The 15,361-nt window shown below is 38.2% G+C and overlaps 1 protein-coding gene across 2 annotated transcripts in view; it reads right to left on the reverse strand.

Annotated features, from left to right (window-relative positions):
* SEC22A (SEC22 vesicle trafficking protein homolog A (S. cerevisiae)) overlaps positions 1–15,361 on the reverse strand; it is a 69,274-nt gene that overhangs the window by 48,193 nt on the left and 5,720 nt on the right. For both annotated transcript variants that reach the window (XM_011950794.1, XM_011950795.1), the window contains one exon: positions 13,643–13,843. In XM_011950794.1, coding sequence (XP_011806184.1) covers positions 13,643–13,824 — 182 coding nt within the window. In that variant the 5' untranslated portion in view covers positions 13,825–13,843. The remainder of the gene's footprint in view (positions 1–13,642; positions 13,844–15,361) is intronic.

The raw sequence follows: 15,361 nt of genomic DNA on the forward strand, positions 1-15,361 counted from the left end.
AATCAAATCCTCTGCTTTACACAGTAATTAATTATGAACCATGGGAGGGGGGAATTTATGAGTTTATATAAAAACACAAAAGGAGAAATGAGGGCTATGGCTTAAAACAGAATGCTGAGTGTTGACTGGTAAATGTAGAGGTAGTGCTAGCAATGGAAAAATCAGCATTTGCAACCAACATGGTAAAGACTGGATCAGGCAAGGACAATCATGGATGTTAAATCTAGGGGGAAATTTTTATGGGTTAGTATATTTGCATAGTTTTAAAATGTCTTTCATGGATTATTTCTTAGTTGCAAGGGGAAAATATTATACAGTAGAAACTAGACAACTCCTTCACCAAGTACTCTCTAACATCATTAATGTTAGATGGATATTGTGTCTCCAGATGTTATATCCTGAGAAAGACACATCAGCTATATAATATTCTGAGAATGCATAATTTGAATTTCATCATAAGAAAACACCAAAATGATCAACATTCTATTTTTAAAAAGGAAAAAGTGTATTCTTTAAAAATTCCAGGGTTGTAAAACAGAAATAAAGGAAGTGGAAATGTTGCCAATCAAAAGAAGCTAAAGAGGTTGGGCGCAGTGGGGGCCTGTAATCCCAGCACTTTGGGAGGCCGAGGTGGGCGGATCACCTGAGGTCAGGAGCTTGAGACCAGCCTGGTCAACATGGTGAAACCCCGTCTCTACTAAAAATATAAAAATTAACCGGGTATGGTGGTACATGCCTGTAATCCCAGCTATTCAGGAGGCTGAGGCAGGAGAATCGTTTGAAGCCAGAAAGTGGAGGTTGAAGAGAGCTGAGATTGCACCACTGCACTCCAGCCTGGGTGACAAGAGAGAGACTCTGTCCCCCCCAAAAAAAAGCAGCTAAAGAGATATGACAACTAAATGCAATTCCTAATGCTAGTCCAAATCCTGTGCCAAAAAGCAATTTAAAAAATGCTATAAAGCATATTCCTGGGTCAACTGACAAAAAAGGAAAGTTAGCAGTACAGTAGATAAAGTATGGTATGAACATGAAATTTACTGAGGCTGCTATGTGTACTGTGGTTAAGTAAGTTAACATCCCTAATTTTAGAAAATACACTCTGAAGCAGTTATGAAGAAAGGGTTCAGGAAAAAAAATAAATCAGATAGTTAAGTAGGTAGGTAGATAATATGAGAAGACAAATGTGGTAAAATGTTGACCAAAGGTGACTATGGAAATAGGTGTTATCTGAAGTTTTCTTATTCATATAACTTTTCTGTAAGTTTGAAATTACTTCTAAATAACAAATTTAGAAATTAAAAATAAAAAAAATAAGCACTGAAACATTAAAATTAACCATATTCTATTGGAAAAAGAGCTTTCCAGAATCTAGTATATACCCCACTATAATAAACAAGCAGAGCACAAAACACAAAGTAACCCTTTTTAATGAGTCGCCTAAACATCATTGCATAGCACTGTCAATATAGCTGGTCTACATCAAGGGCAGTAAACAGCATGCAGGATGTAATTCCCCACTCCTATGCTGGACTCTGCTAATCTACACAGTAATTTTTTTTTTTTTTTTTTTTTTGAGATGGAATCTTGCTCTGTAGCCCAGGCTTGAGTGCAGTGGCACAATCTCAGCTCACTGCAACCTCTGCCTCCTGGTTCAAGTGATTCTCTTGTCTCAGCCTCCTGAGTAGCAGGGATTACAGGCACACACGACCACACCTGGCTAATTTTTGTATTTTTAGTAGAGACAAGATTTCACCATGTTGGCCAGGGTGGTCTCAAACTCCTGACCTCAAGTGATGTGCCCGCCCTGCCTCCCAAAGTGGTGGGATTACAGGTGTAAGTCACCATGCCCAGCCAACACAGTAATCTTTACGGTAAAACTCTGATCCATACTGGTCACCTTACTGTTTTCTTTCTCGAATAACATAGAAGCAGAATTTATTAATGTTTAGAATAAATATGTTCACAGGATTCAAATTTAACAAGAATGAAAAATAAAAGGGTATACGGCACTTAAAGTGTCTTATCACTCTTGCCCAGATATCCAGTTCTCCTTCCCTTGGGCAATCCATGTTAGTAATAATTTCTTATGTATCCTTCCTGTGAGAGCTTGTGTGTAAGCAAGTAAATATGTGTGTGAATATATACATGTGACATATATATATATGAATCCCTTTTAAAAGACCATCCCAGGTTGCCAAATGGGCTTGGCACCTACTAATCATCTATTACTAGTGGTATGGGATATACTAGTGGTGAAATAGTTCTGATCTTATGGTTCTAGAGTAGCCTGGTTGTTCCTTTCTGAAGCATCACTTAATACATACTCATTTAGGGCAATGTTTTTCAAAGTGCAAGTTGTAAACCACTATGTCATAAAACTAGTTTAGTGAACTACAGCATTTTCCAGAAATTGAAATAAAATATAACAGAAAGTATTGGAATACATAGTTTCATAAAACTTTTGTTTTAGTTTTCTATATGTGTATATATAGTGTTCACAAAGTAAAATGTATCTTCTTAAGGATCATAGTCAAATTAATTTAGCCATAGCATATTGCCTTTTTCTACAAATTAATATCTAAATCAAAGGCCAAAATATGCTTTCTCAAATGATTTTCTCTTTCCAAAAAAAATCTTCACTGTCATTATCAAAATTATTTGACATGTCATTAGCATTCAAATATACCCCATAATAACCTCAATAACCTGAAGACAATTGGTAATTGGCTTCCACACCCTAGGAACTCCCAACTGGCTAGCTAGGAGTTATTTGATTATCCTCCATTAATACGACTGAAGGTTTTAGAATCCATTTTTTGTATTGTGTCAGAGTCTTACTGTATTTCCATATTAATAACAGAGTCAGCCACAGACACCTACATGACATTTATCCCAAATGGTTTATCTTACTTGTGCTAAATGTAACTAGACAATTGTATGTAAAATAAAGGAAACTCTATGTCTTTAACATGGCATGCGAGCATTTTCAGGAAGTCTTTATTTTACTACAGTTGCAAGATTCTCTCTGAAAAGGCTATAGTGTATTCTATAACATTATGGCTTTTCATAGTAAATTTAGCTTTGTAATGCTTTATTTGAAATGCAAAGCTAGTTTTCCCAAAGTACATATAGTTCCATTTATGTTTGTGATGGAAAAAATTCTGCTTTTTCAACAATCATGGGACAGATTGAAATACTCCCACCACTTCACTGAGGACTGCCCATAAAATAGTCTAAAGTCATTACAGGCATGCCAGTTTGTGCATGCTTTTGCTGTGTTCATCAGGTTCACCTAGTGAATATTTTACAGATAATGTGGCAGATGTCTATCTGCCTTGAGGAGAAAGAAGAGAAATAGTAGTAAGAGTAATAGCACCACGTAGTTTACTGACCACTTAGTATGAGCTAGGCCTTTTGCCAAGTATTTTACATATTTAGTTTCATTCTCACAATAAAGAGGCACTATTATCTCCACTTTACAAATGAAAGAAAAGAAACTCAGAGAGGCTTAGTAACTTATCCAAGGTCACACACCATTAAGAAGCGAAGATGGGATGAAGTTAGTTGATTCCAAGGCCCAGGTTTTTTCCACAATAGCAACTTCCATGTAGTATAGATTAACCAATTATTCCTTGAATTCACCAACGTTTTTTCACTTTTTCCAAGCCACAAATCAATCTCTATTTTATTCCCTAAATTAAGAGCAATGAAATTGAGAGTTTTGGAACCTGTATTACAGTTATCTTCTGGAAGCCCTCCCAAACACTCCACTTCATTTTGTACAACTCTACTCCTCCCTCTCTACATTCCGGCCACCCACTGGCCTTATTTCAGATCCCCAAGGATGCCAACCCACTTCCAGCCCGCCCACTCCCAAACTGAGAAACTTCATGATTTTGTCTTCCCCAGTACTCCAATTCTGACCTGGCTAATTCCTACATATCCTTCAGTTCTTAGACTGAAAGTCCTTCCCAGAACACACAATCTAAACTGATCCCACTTCTACAGCATATCATAGCAGCTGTTAGTTTTCTTCACAAACTAACCCAATTTGTAATTGTATATTAATATATTTTTGTTGCAATGTCTCTCTCACTAATATACACACTCCACGAGAGCAGGGATGATTTCTGTATAGCTCACCATTATATTCTTAGCACTTAGAATATTTTGTGTCTAGTAAACAAGAAGTGCTCAGTAAATAAATGACTGCAAAGTGGCATCATTCTTTCACTAATTTATACGCTAACTTGTTGAGTATATCATGCACCAGTAATTGCACAGCTTAGTGGTATCTACACAAAGCAGCAGCTCAATAAATACTTAACTAAATGACAGAAGAGAGTAGAACTTCACTTGTCTTCTAGTTACTGTTCTCCAGAAGGCTTTATTTAGGGTTCAGGTCAGTGAATCTTCGACATGTCCTTAAGAGAGGGATGTTCTCAAGAGCCATGTAGAATTACTCACCTTCACAGTGAGTACCTCGAGAATGGCTATGCAGGTCTCAAAGACTTGTCTGCTCTCCCTTTATCACTGTCATTACTCACACACAGACAGACACACATACAAACACACACTCTCTCCTCTTTTCTCTACCTTGGGCACAATTTTTAAATTGCCAAGGTTTTTCCTACTTTGCTCTAATTTCCTTTACATTGTCTAGCTCCATTCCATTTCCGGGCTTTGGTGCCAATGGGGTTTGGTCTTTATTGCTACTGCTTTTCTTTTACCTGAGGAATTTATCCAATTTCATTACAAGTTTGGTTCTCCTCCCTGGCACACCCACTAGGAACTTCTTTAGGGTCAAGTATAACCTAACAGGTAAGACTGGCAGAAGTCCAAATACCAGATATAAGAAATTTACCCCTTCTAATCGCTTTGCTATAAAGCTAATTCTATAATGTGTCCAAGCCATTCCACAAGTGATTCCTACATCCAACAAAATGAATAAATGGTTTTACACATTAAACTTCTTTTCTGGTATCTAATTTTATTTACAAACTGTCAAAGAAATTTTACATATCACCAATTAAATACTGACATTATTAGGACAATTCTGGCCTGTTGCACCAAACTAAATAACTAGTAATAGCAAAGATCTTCCTCTCAGCAGAGAGAACACCTAGCACAGGCCCAGCATTCTACTTCACAGGCTCTGATGTCAAAGATAAAGTCCCTGCCTGCCAGGAGCTTACCATACAATTACTGGGGATGTGCTTATCACAGTGATTTACAAACCAAGATATATACATAAAATGTAGCATGCTAAATGACAAGGTACACAGATAGCAAAGGATTTAGTATTACAAACTGATTTATGAACTGATATATTTGTATTACATATAACATGTAATTTTCATGCTATAATTGTACCACTATACATAGAAACTCTGCTTATCCTTTGTAGTCACGTTTGCCCAGTGAACAGCTTTCCTTGGTGCAGAAAAGTTATTTAACAGGACATACCATCTCTAATCTACTGTTAAATTTGCCAAATATAAAAAACTGTTTTGGGCTGGGCGCGGTGGCTCACGCCTGTAATCCCAGCACTTTGGGAGGCTGAGGCAGGTGGATAATGAGGTCAGGAGGTCGAGATCATCCTGGCTAACACAGTGAAACCCCGTCTCTACTAAAAAAAAAACACACACAAAAAATTAGCCGGGCGTGGTGGCAGGTGCCTGTAGTCCCAGCTACTCAGGAGGCTGAGGCAGGAGAATGGCCTGAACCTAGGAGGTGGAGCTTGCAGTGAGCCAAGATCTTGCCACTGTACTCTAGCCTGAGTGACAGACCGAGACTCCATCTCAAAAAAAAAAAAAAAAAAGTTTTGGAATAGAGCCTTCTACATTGAATTTTATTCTCTAAAATAAAGTGTTGAAACTTTAAAATATTAAATAGGGCCAGGCATAGTGGCTCACACCATAATCCCAACGTTTTGGGAGGCTGAGGCAGGAGGACTACTTGAGCCCAGGAGTTTGAGACCAGCATAGACAACAAAGTGAGAAGCCATCTCTACAAAAAATTGTTTTAAATTAGCCAGGTGTGGTGACGCACACCCATAGTCACAACTATTCAGGAGGCTGAGGCAGGAGGATCACGTGGGCCCAGGAGTTCAAGGATGCTATGAGCTGACTGTGCCACTGCACTCCTGCCTAGGCAACAGAGCAAAACCCCATCTCTAAAAATGAAAAAAAAATATTAAACAGAGAGGCTCAACATTAACAAAGTGAGCACATCTTATGAATTGTATTATCACCAAATATGTCTCATAGAAAACAAGATGAAAACAAGACTTTGCCACTAGTGGGGCAGTAAAGAGATAAGAATGAAGGCTCAGTAACACTGAGTGTCCACCACATGTAGCATTTTACCAGAAACTTCCTATTTTCTCACTTACTCCTTTCTCACATGGCTAACTTTCAATTACCCTTCAATGGTGAAGCACCAAATCATGAATAAATCATCCTATGAATAAAAGACCCATTTTAGCCACAAATTTTAACATCATTAAAAAGGAAAATATTTATTAATATGAAATATGCCAGATGACGGTAACTTACAACAGTAACCTAAAGAAGAATCTGAGATCATTTTAAGAAGCCAATGGTAACTACACCATGAGTGACGTGGACAAAACACAGAGCAAGCAAAGTTTGCCTTTGACATCTTTATTCCCTTTTCTTCAGAGTTAATGTCCCAATTCACCCTTTCTCACTTCCCTAACACAGCCACACTCCAGAGGATGAAGATCCTGACTTTTTTAGATAACTGATCAGATAATCCATAACTTATGTATTGGGTACATTTCCCAAAGCTTATTGCATCTAGATCTCATTTTCCCACAGAAACTGTACAATAACAGTAATTAGGTTCCTAGGCCAGTTCACAAGAGCCTATTTAACATATATGGTGCTGAAAAGCTGTACATTTTGCCATAATAAGCAGGAGAAAAGGAATGTGATGCTAGTAATGAGACAAAATAGGAAAATTGAATACCCAGGTTATCTCCTTCCCCCAACTGGTTTAGTAGCTATAGGTTGGTTGCATTTCCCTGCCACACCCTCTCCCTTTCAAACACCTAGCCTCCAATGAGACAATGCTGTCCCATCAATTCTAGGATTCACATATACTCTGTTCCTCATCATTATCAACCAATAAAAGAGAGGTGTGGTATTTCCCTTCATTCTCTTCCCTGGTTCATTTCTCTCTCCATACAAAGTGAAAATAATTAGGAGAATTAGGAACACATGCTGCCAAGAAAGGGGTTAAAGGTAAAGAGCAGCAGTCATTTTTTACCAGATAATAATGCAACTCCTGAATCCAAGATTGTGGTTCAGATATATCATTTACTATTTTTGTGATGTTGAAGGATCTGCTTTACATTCCTAAGTCTCAATTACCTTATCTGTAAAATAGGGTAGTGATAGCACTACCCAGCATCCCTTCCCTCTTTCCCTTTGGGGAATTACCTTCAGCTCCATTCTGTCTGGCTGTGGTAAAGCTCAAAGGGGTAAGGACACGTGATGCAGTCTTGGCCAAATAAGAGTACTTCATCCCCTCTGACAACAATGTTTAAGTAGTCTAGAAATGGTCAATTACACAAGCAAAGACAATGTCTTGTTATTGAGACACGGAGAGGAGTTGCTCAGTTGGACTGAAGTAAGCCTAGAGCTGTCTGTGTAGTGTTTTCAAGTCTGTAGACAGTATCTATCTGCAAAAGGTAAGAGACTAGAAATGAGAAAGATTTCTGACAACATCTGTGAGGCCGGCTCCACCACTACCCTTCAAAATACCCATTTTTCCTTAAGCTAATGTGAGTTGTGTGTCTGCCCCTGGCAATGGAAAAGAGCATTATTTAATAGCCCTTTACAGAGCTGTTAGAAAGCTTAATGATAATGTCAGTAAAGTACCTGGCAATTGCAAGTACTCAATAATTGGGTTATAGCTTAAGTTGTTACTCTAATAATCAGAAAATATCCCGAAAGAGTGAAAGGGAAAGACTGCTAGACACTAAAGCCAAAACGCAGGTAAGCCTAAAATTGTATTCCTGGCTGGAGGTAGCAACGTAGGGAGAAAGTGAACCCTAAGGCAAGGAAAGAACATTAGGAGGCTCACAGCCATTATCTGGCTTCAAATGAATTCACAGTGAAAGAACTAAAAAATTTTACTTCTTGCACTAAAATTCACAATAGGATATGACTGGCTTCCCAAAAGGTATTTGTCTTTTCAGCGTCTTAACTGTTTAAATAAAGAGATTTCAAAATGTACAACAACTATGATTTTTAAATCTCTAAAGCCAATTGCAGATGACCCAACCTAATTTTCATATGGTTCATACTTACTTTAGCCATTTTTTTCTTAAGTGGTAACATAAGTGTGTTCACTAAAAATTCATTACAGTCTAAGGAAAAAAACCTTCGACTTATAAAACTGATGAATTCCTTAAAATTTTATAGAGAGAGAATTGGAATATCACTACAGAATGTGAGAAGAAATCACAAAACTGAATACCTCACACTTCACACCATCCTGCCCAATCAACAAGGTTTCTCTGTCACTCTGAATGCTGTCATACTCCCAAAACAACCATCCCTCATTTAGTAGCTACTATGACACGCACAAGGAACCGTGCTAGCACAAGCCATGCTCCACAGAATGTCCTTGACTGGCGAAAAAGAAGTATCCAGCCACTACACTCATTTGAAATTCATCATTTTCCCAATACAGAGGAGGAGAAAACTAAAGGAATCTTCTCAATTTTATTTTTAAATTTTATTTATTTATTTATTTTGAGGCAAAGTCTCACTCTGTCGCCAGGCTGGAATGCAGTGGCATGATCTCAGCTGGGTTCAAGTGATTCTCTTGCCTCAGCCTCCTCAGTAGCTCGGATCACAGCCTCTGCCTCCTGGGTTCAAGTGATTCTCTTGCCTCAGCCTCCTGAGTAGCTCGGATCACAGATGTCCGTCACCACACCCGGCCTTTTTTTTTTTTTTTTTTTGTATTTTTAGTAGAGACAGGGTTTCACCATGTCGTCCAGGACGGTCTCAAACTCCTGACCTCAGGTGATGTGCCAGCCTTGGCCTCCCAAAGTGCTGGGATTACAGGTGTGAGCCACCAGACCCGGCCTAATTATCTCAATTTTAAATGTTACTCCCCTGATTTTTTTTTTCTTTCAAACTCTGGTCTTCCCTTGCCTATTCAACCAGAATTTAATGTGAGGTATCAACTGATTTGGCACATAATTATACACTTAGTGATTTTGAGATTCTGTGAAGAAAGAGTACCTCAATTTCTATACAAATTTGAAAACCACAATGCCAAGAGTTGAGGAATCAAAAACAGTATAAGCCATGGCAGATCAATTCCCTCAATGAATTACAACCCTGTTATAGAGAGGATAGAGAAATAAAATTAAAAATAAGAAATTTTAGTAAGTGATGAAAAAGGCAGTCAACCGAGTTCTACAGGCGATCTGTGAAAGCAGTGAGATCATTAGAGACATGAAATAATGTAATGAGAAAGAAGGTGATTCAAAACAAGTAGGGTTTGAAGGAAAGAAGCATTTAATATGGCTAGGAGAAAAGAGGGACAGCATGGTGGCAGTTTCAGGCTGTGCTATGATGTTGCTATGGCAGACCTGTGAGTTTTATCTCGCAAACTCATAGTCGTTAGAAAAAGAGTTGTGATGTGAGAATTTTAAGTCAGGTAACACACAAATTCTCAATTTTATGCATTTCAGTCTAAGCTCAATGTCATATAAGGTAAAAACATCAATAAACATAAACTAAACCATAAGATCTCTTATTAGCGATAGAAAACATATGAAATCCAGGTCCTTGTCAGGAACTTGAACTAGAACTTCTGTTTTCCAATCCTTATTGAAGGTTTGGTACAAAAAAACACGCATAGACATTTTTCTATGCATGGCTCTGAAAGCCAGGTAATCTTTTCCTTTTGACTTATCTGAATTGTATTCTTGAACTAGACTGGATTAGACTTCTGCTGATTTATCCCACTCCTAAACTCTCATAATTATGGTTGCTGGAAGAATGTTATCCAAATGTCGTCCTCTTTATGTACTTCAGGTCTCAGTAACAGGAAAAACAATGTTTTTATCCAATGGATGCTAAAACCTACGGATTATCCCCCTTTGCTTTGGCCACAAGGAAACTCAGCAGTAATATGTGCAACCTTTCTCTAACAAATGGATGGACTATCTAGTTTGTATCTCCAGAAGGAAATGTTACCTCAGTTTATTATTCTGCTGTATCTATTTTCCTTCTTCTGACTCCCTTACTTGGTCCCTTCAATTTTTTTTTTCCTAAATTGCCTCAAATCCTTTGTGTGGAATAAGCTGGAGTAAATAAAACTAAATAATACAAAATCTAGAATTTTCAGTTAAATAGAATGAAGGGATGTTAAAATGTTACATTTTACTTTTAAGAACAGTCAAAATAAATTTTTTTAATTTTAAAAAAGAGAGCCAAAAGAAAAAAATTGCAAAAGTGTTTAAGTCCAGCACATCTACCAGAATTAATATACACTCAAGCCAATCTCCTATAACTTTGATATTTGTTTATACCACTATACATTCACAAATAAAACTCAGAATAATGACCCAGGGCACTAACAGAGCCTATTAAATAAAATATTGAAATATTTCAAGTTTTTCCTCTAAAAAAAGAAGTAGGTTGAGACATCATTTTACATATATTTTAATCACCATAATCACAATATTTTCTAATTAAGCTCTCAGAAATCCCAATTAAATATAACATCTTACCATTATCTTACCATTACCCAGGTGATCCAAGAAATTGTGGACATTCTCTCAGGTTCTATCCTGGGCCTCTCTCTAAACCCAGTAGGTATTTTTCCCCTCACAATATCAACCACATCTACGTGAATGTTTCCGAAATCTCTATCCCATCTCCACTGAATTACCTTGTCAAAACCTCAATTTATTTATTTTATTTATACATATATTTTTTGAGACAGGGTCTTGCTCTGTCACCCTGGAATGTAGGGGTGAGATCACGGCTCACTGCAGCCTCAACCTCCTAGGCTCAAGTGATCCTACCACCTATGTCCCCAGAGTAGCTGGGACTATGTCATGCCTGGCTAATTTTTTAATTTTTTGTAGAGACGGGGTCTCCCCATGTTGCCCATGCTGATCTCAAACTCCTGGGCTCAAGTGATCTGCCTGCCTCAGCCTCTCAAAGCGCTGAAATTACAGGTGTGAGCCACTGTGCCTGGCCTAAAACCTCAACTTAAATAATTAAAGTGGGCCAGGTGCAGCGGCTCATGTCTGTAATCCCAGTACTTTGGGAAGCCAAACAGGAGGATCATTTGAGCCCAGGAGTTTGAGGTCAACCTGGGCAACATGGTGAGACCTCATCAACTAAAAATAAAATTAGCTGGGTGTGGTGGTGTGCCCCTGTCATCCCAGCTACTTCAGAGGCTGAAGTGGGAGGACTGCTTGAGCCCAAGAGGTTGAGGCTCAGTGAGCTGTCATCATGCCACTGCATTCCAGCCTAGGTAACAGAGCAAGCCCCAGTGTCTTAAAAAAATGATCAAAATGGAGCTTCATTATCTTTCTCTTCTGCCTCACACCTCATAAACAGTCTGTTCCAAAGATCTCATTTCTGGCAATGACACCATCATTCTGTCCAACTCCAAGGCTTCAGTCACCTTTGCCCCTTCCTTCTTTTCATCTCTGGTATTCCATCCTATCCAGCTTGGTCACTTCTTTTGAAGTGATCTAACTTCAAAGTGATCCCCAATCAAACTATTTCTCTTCATTATCATTCTAGTTCTTTTGGCATTCTAATTTTCATTTGCACATTTATTTTCTTACTTCAGGCCCTAATAATAAGTTGGCCTCTCCGTCTTATCTCTCTCCACTTGGACTGTCCATCTCACCCTAAGTTCCACTGTCTCAGGATTGTTTTTTATCAAGTCACTTCCCTTGAATCTGCAGCAGAGCTTCCTATAACATATTACATCAAAGTGACACCCTTCAATCTGAACTTTCAGGGCAATCCAAGATCTGGCCCCATAGTGATTATCACACGTGTCTCACAACTATCCCTAAATCACCATCCACTGACCCAGGATAAGCATGTTAATACACCTACCATGCTAAGTCATGTTCTTTGCTTATTCTGCCTCTCCTCCATACACTTGGAATGTCCTCCTCCCTACCTTAGCCAACTCTTACTAATTCTTCAGGACATGGCTCATGTCTCATCTCAACAATGAAGTCCTCTGTTTACTATATCCTATATGGACTGTGTTTTTACCTTATTTCCTTCTGTATGCATCATCAATATCAAACTGCTCAGACGTTAATCGTTCCGTAATTGTTTCACGTCTAAGCTTTCCAAGGTGGTCTCATCCATTCTCATGGTTTTAATCACAAACTGTAGGCTGACTTCCAAATCTAAATGTCTATACTTGTCCTCTTCACTAAGTTTCAGACTCATATCTCCAGTTGCTTACCTAGCAGTGCCCCCTGGATGTCTAATGGGCATCTCAGATTTAACATGTCCAAACAAAACTCTTACTTTTTACCAATGAGACACACTTATCCTCTCCTTTCTTGCTCATTTCAGCTTCATTATTCATCCAGTTCCTCAGGCCAAAAAACTACAGGTGATTATTCTTCTTTTTCCCTCACATCCCATTTCAATCCAGTAGGAAGATTTGCTGGTATCAATCCCAAAATATAGCCCCAATCTATTTCTATTCATTACAACCCTAGCTCGTTACAATCAGCACCTCCACCTGAACTTCTCTAAGAGTCTTCCATCTGACCTCTCTGCTTCCACTTTCTCCTTTATTCTTTACAGTGCAGCCAGAATGACCTACTCTAAGCCAAATGAAATCATGTAACTCTCCAGCTTAAAACTACCCAGTATCTTCCTACTGCACTAAACTAAACAGACTAATAGACTCCAAACTCACTACATAACCTGCCCCATTCCTACCTTTCTGGCCTCACTTTCTGCAACTCTATTAATTGTCCATAATGCTTCAGGATCACTGGTTTCCTTTCTGTCTCTTGGTATGTAAAAACGGGCTTCTCCACTGGCTGCAACCTTTGCCTTGCTCTTCATACACAGCATCCTTCATATAACTACCTCCTCTCTCATCTTTTAGGTCTCTGCTCAAATGTCACACTCTCAGAGAGTCCCTTGACCACCATAAATAGTCACTCTCTAACTCATTTGCCCAGTTTTACTTGATTTATATATGATACAGTGATAAGTGCTACCCCCTCCCACTAGATATAAGCTGCTTCAGTTCTTTGAGGGCAGATATTAGGTAAAAAATTTTATTTCCAATTATAGTTTGCCTACTACATCCCTAGGTAAGTAAGAATGCAAATAAATACTTAGTGATGAACTTATAAGAGGAACAGCTATGATCTGTGCAATTATAAAATTTCCTAGAGCCAGATATAAACACAAAGAAACTACAAAAAGGCTGCTGCTGACATGATGACTATTCAGTGTAAGTTCAGAATATGATTCTTGACTTGAACAGGTTTTCCTAATCACTCCTTTCTATTGCAACCACTTAAACTTCATTAAAATGACAACTACTGGGCAAGCAAGTCAAATGAAGCAAACTGAAGTCTTACTTAATGTTATAATGTCCAGTTTTCAGTGTACATCTATCAGGAAGTTGAGCAAGTTTCCTCGAGAGCATTTTGAAATACTTTCTGCACTCCTGCATTCCTGTGCTTTGTTCATAATCAGTAGAAGCAGAAAGTGGCAGTCCATCTCTGACACGAATGACTGAGGCAGATAAAATCATAGACATTTCAACCAACAGAGAAGACCTAAAACAAAATGAACAATTTGGGATAGATAAAAATTAAAGCCAAACTTGATAAGCATATGTAAAAATGTTCAACTTATTAATAATATAAGAATACTAATTAAAATGGCCAGGCACAGTGGCTCACACCTGTAATCCCAGCACTTTGGGTGGCTAAGGCGGGCAGATCACAAGATCAGGAGTTTGAGACCAACCTGGCCAACAAGATGAAACTCCTTCTCTACTAAAAATACAAAAATTAGCCGGGCATGGTGGTGCACACCTATAATCCCAGCTACTTAGGAGGCTGAGGCAGGAGAATTGCTTGAACCTGGGAGACAGAAGTTGCAGTGAGCTGAGGTCGTGTCACTGAGCTCCAGCCTGGGCAACAGAGTGAGACTCTGTCTCAGGAAAAAAAGAAAACAAAACTAATTAAAATAACATATTACACTTCACTTAACATATTAGCTTTTTTTTTTTTTTTTTTCCAGACAGCATCTTGCTCTGTCACCCAGGCTGGAGTGCAATGGCGCCATCTTGGCTGACTACAATATCCCCCATCCAGGGTTCAAGCAATTCTCCTTCCTCAGCCTGGGATCCCATGCCACAGGATAGGATGTATCTGGGACCACCGGCGCCCACCACAGTGCCGGGATTACAGGCATGAGCCACCACACCCAGCCACATTAGCTTTTTAAAAAATAATACTTCTGTCTGGCATTCTCATAAGTACAGATGGAAGTAAAAACTGGTACAAACAGTTCTCAAAATGATTTGGCAATTTCAACAGGAGTTTAAAGGCATATCTTTTGACCTCAATAAATTTAAATATATACCTGTCTTAAGAAAAAAAATCAGAAATCCAGACAAAACTTTAAACAGAAAGACATTCTTCCACTCAAATAACTGAAAGCAATCTAAATATCCTATAACATGGTGATGGTTAAGTAAATTATAGTATATTCATATAACAGAATGTAATGCAGCAACTAAAAGTTATGTTTGTGGAAAAAGTTTAATAATGTGGCAAAATCCTTATATGTTAAAGAGAAAAAATCAGGATAACAATTGCAAATGTTGTTTTACACAAACATAAGGATAAAGAGACAAAGATAAAGAGAAGGAAAAAGGGATTGAAAAATGGATGCAGAAAAAGATGCCAAATTAAGAATATGCTCACCTCTACGAAACGGTATTATGGGTAATTATTATTTTATAATTTCCTAAATGTTCTCAATATTCACAGTAGACATATGCTACTTTTATAATCAGAAAAAAAATTATTTAAAGTAAATCCTAAAGCTAAAGGATATTGGTTTTAATGTTGTTCTCAATCTTAATGGCCTATTTTATTGGATTCTCTTCTTGCTTTACAAAAACAGATGAAAGGACTTCACAGGCCTGAGTCTGAAGGATCTCAGGTCAACAGTCACTCAACCTTTCATAAAATATGCAGTGGCTCTCAAACTTTAGCTTGCATAAGAAGTTGAAAGTTTAGTTAAAAATGCAGATTTCTGGGCTCTGCCCTCAAAATTCTGAA

This window comes from Colobus angolensis, unplaced genomic scaffold (assembly GCF_000951035.1).
Source record: "Colobus angolensis palliatus isolate OR3802 unplaced genomic scaffold, Cang.pa_1.0 Scaffold31, whole genome shotgun sequence".
NCBI classification, from domain to species: domain Eukaryota; kingdom Metazoa; phylum Chordata; class Mammalia; order Primates; family Cercopithecidae; genus Colobus; species Colobus angolensis.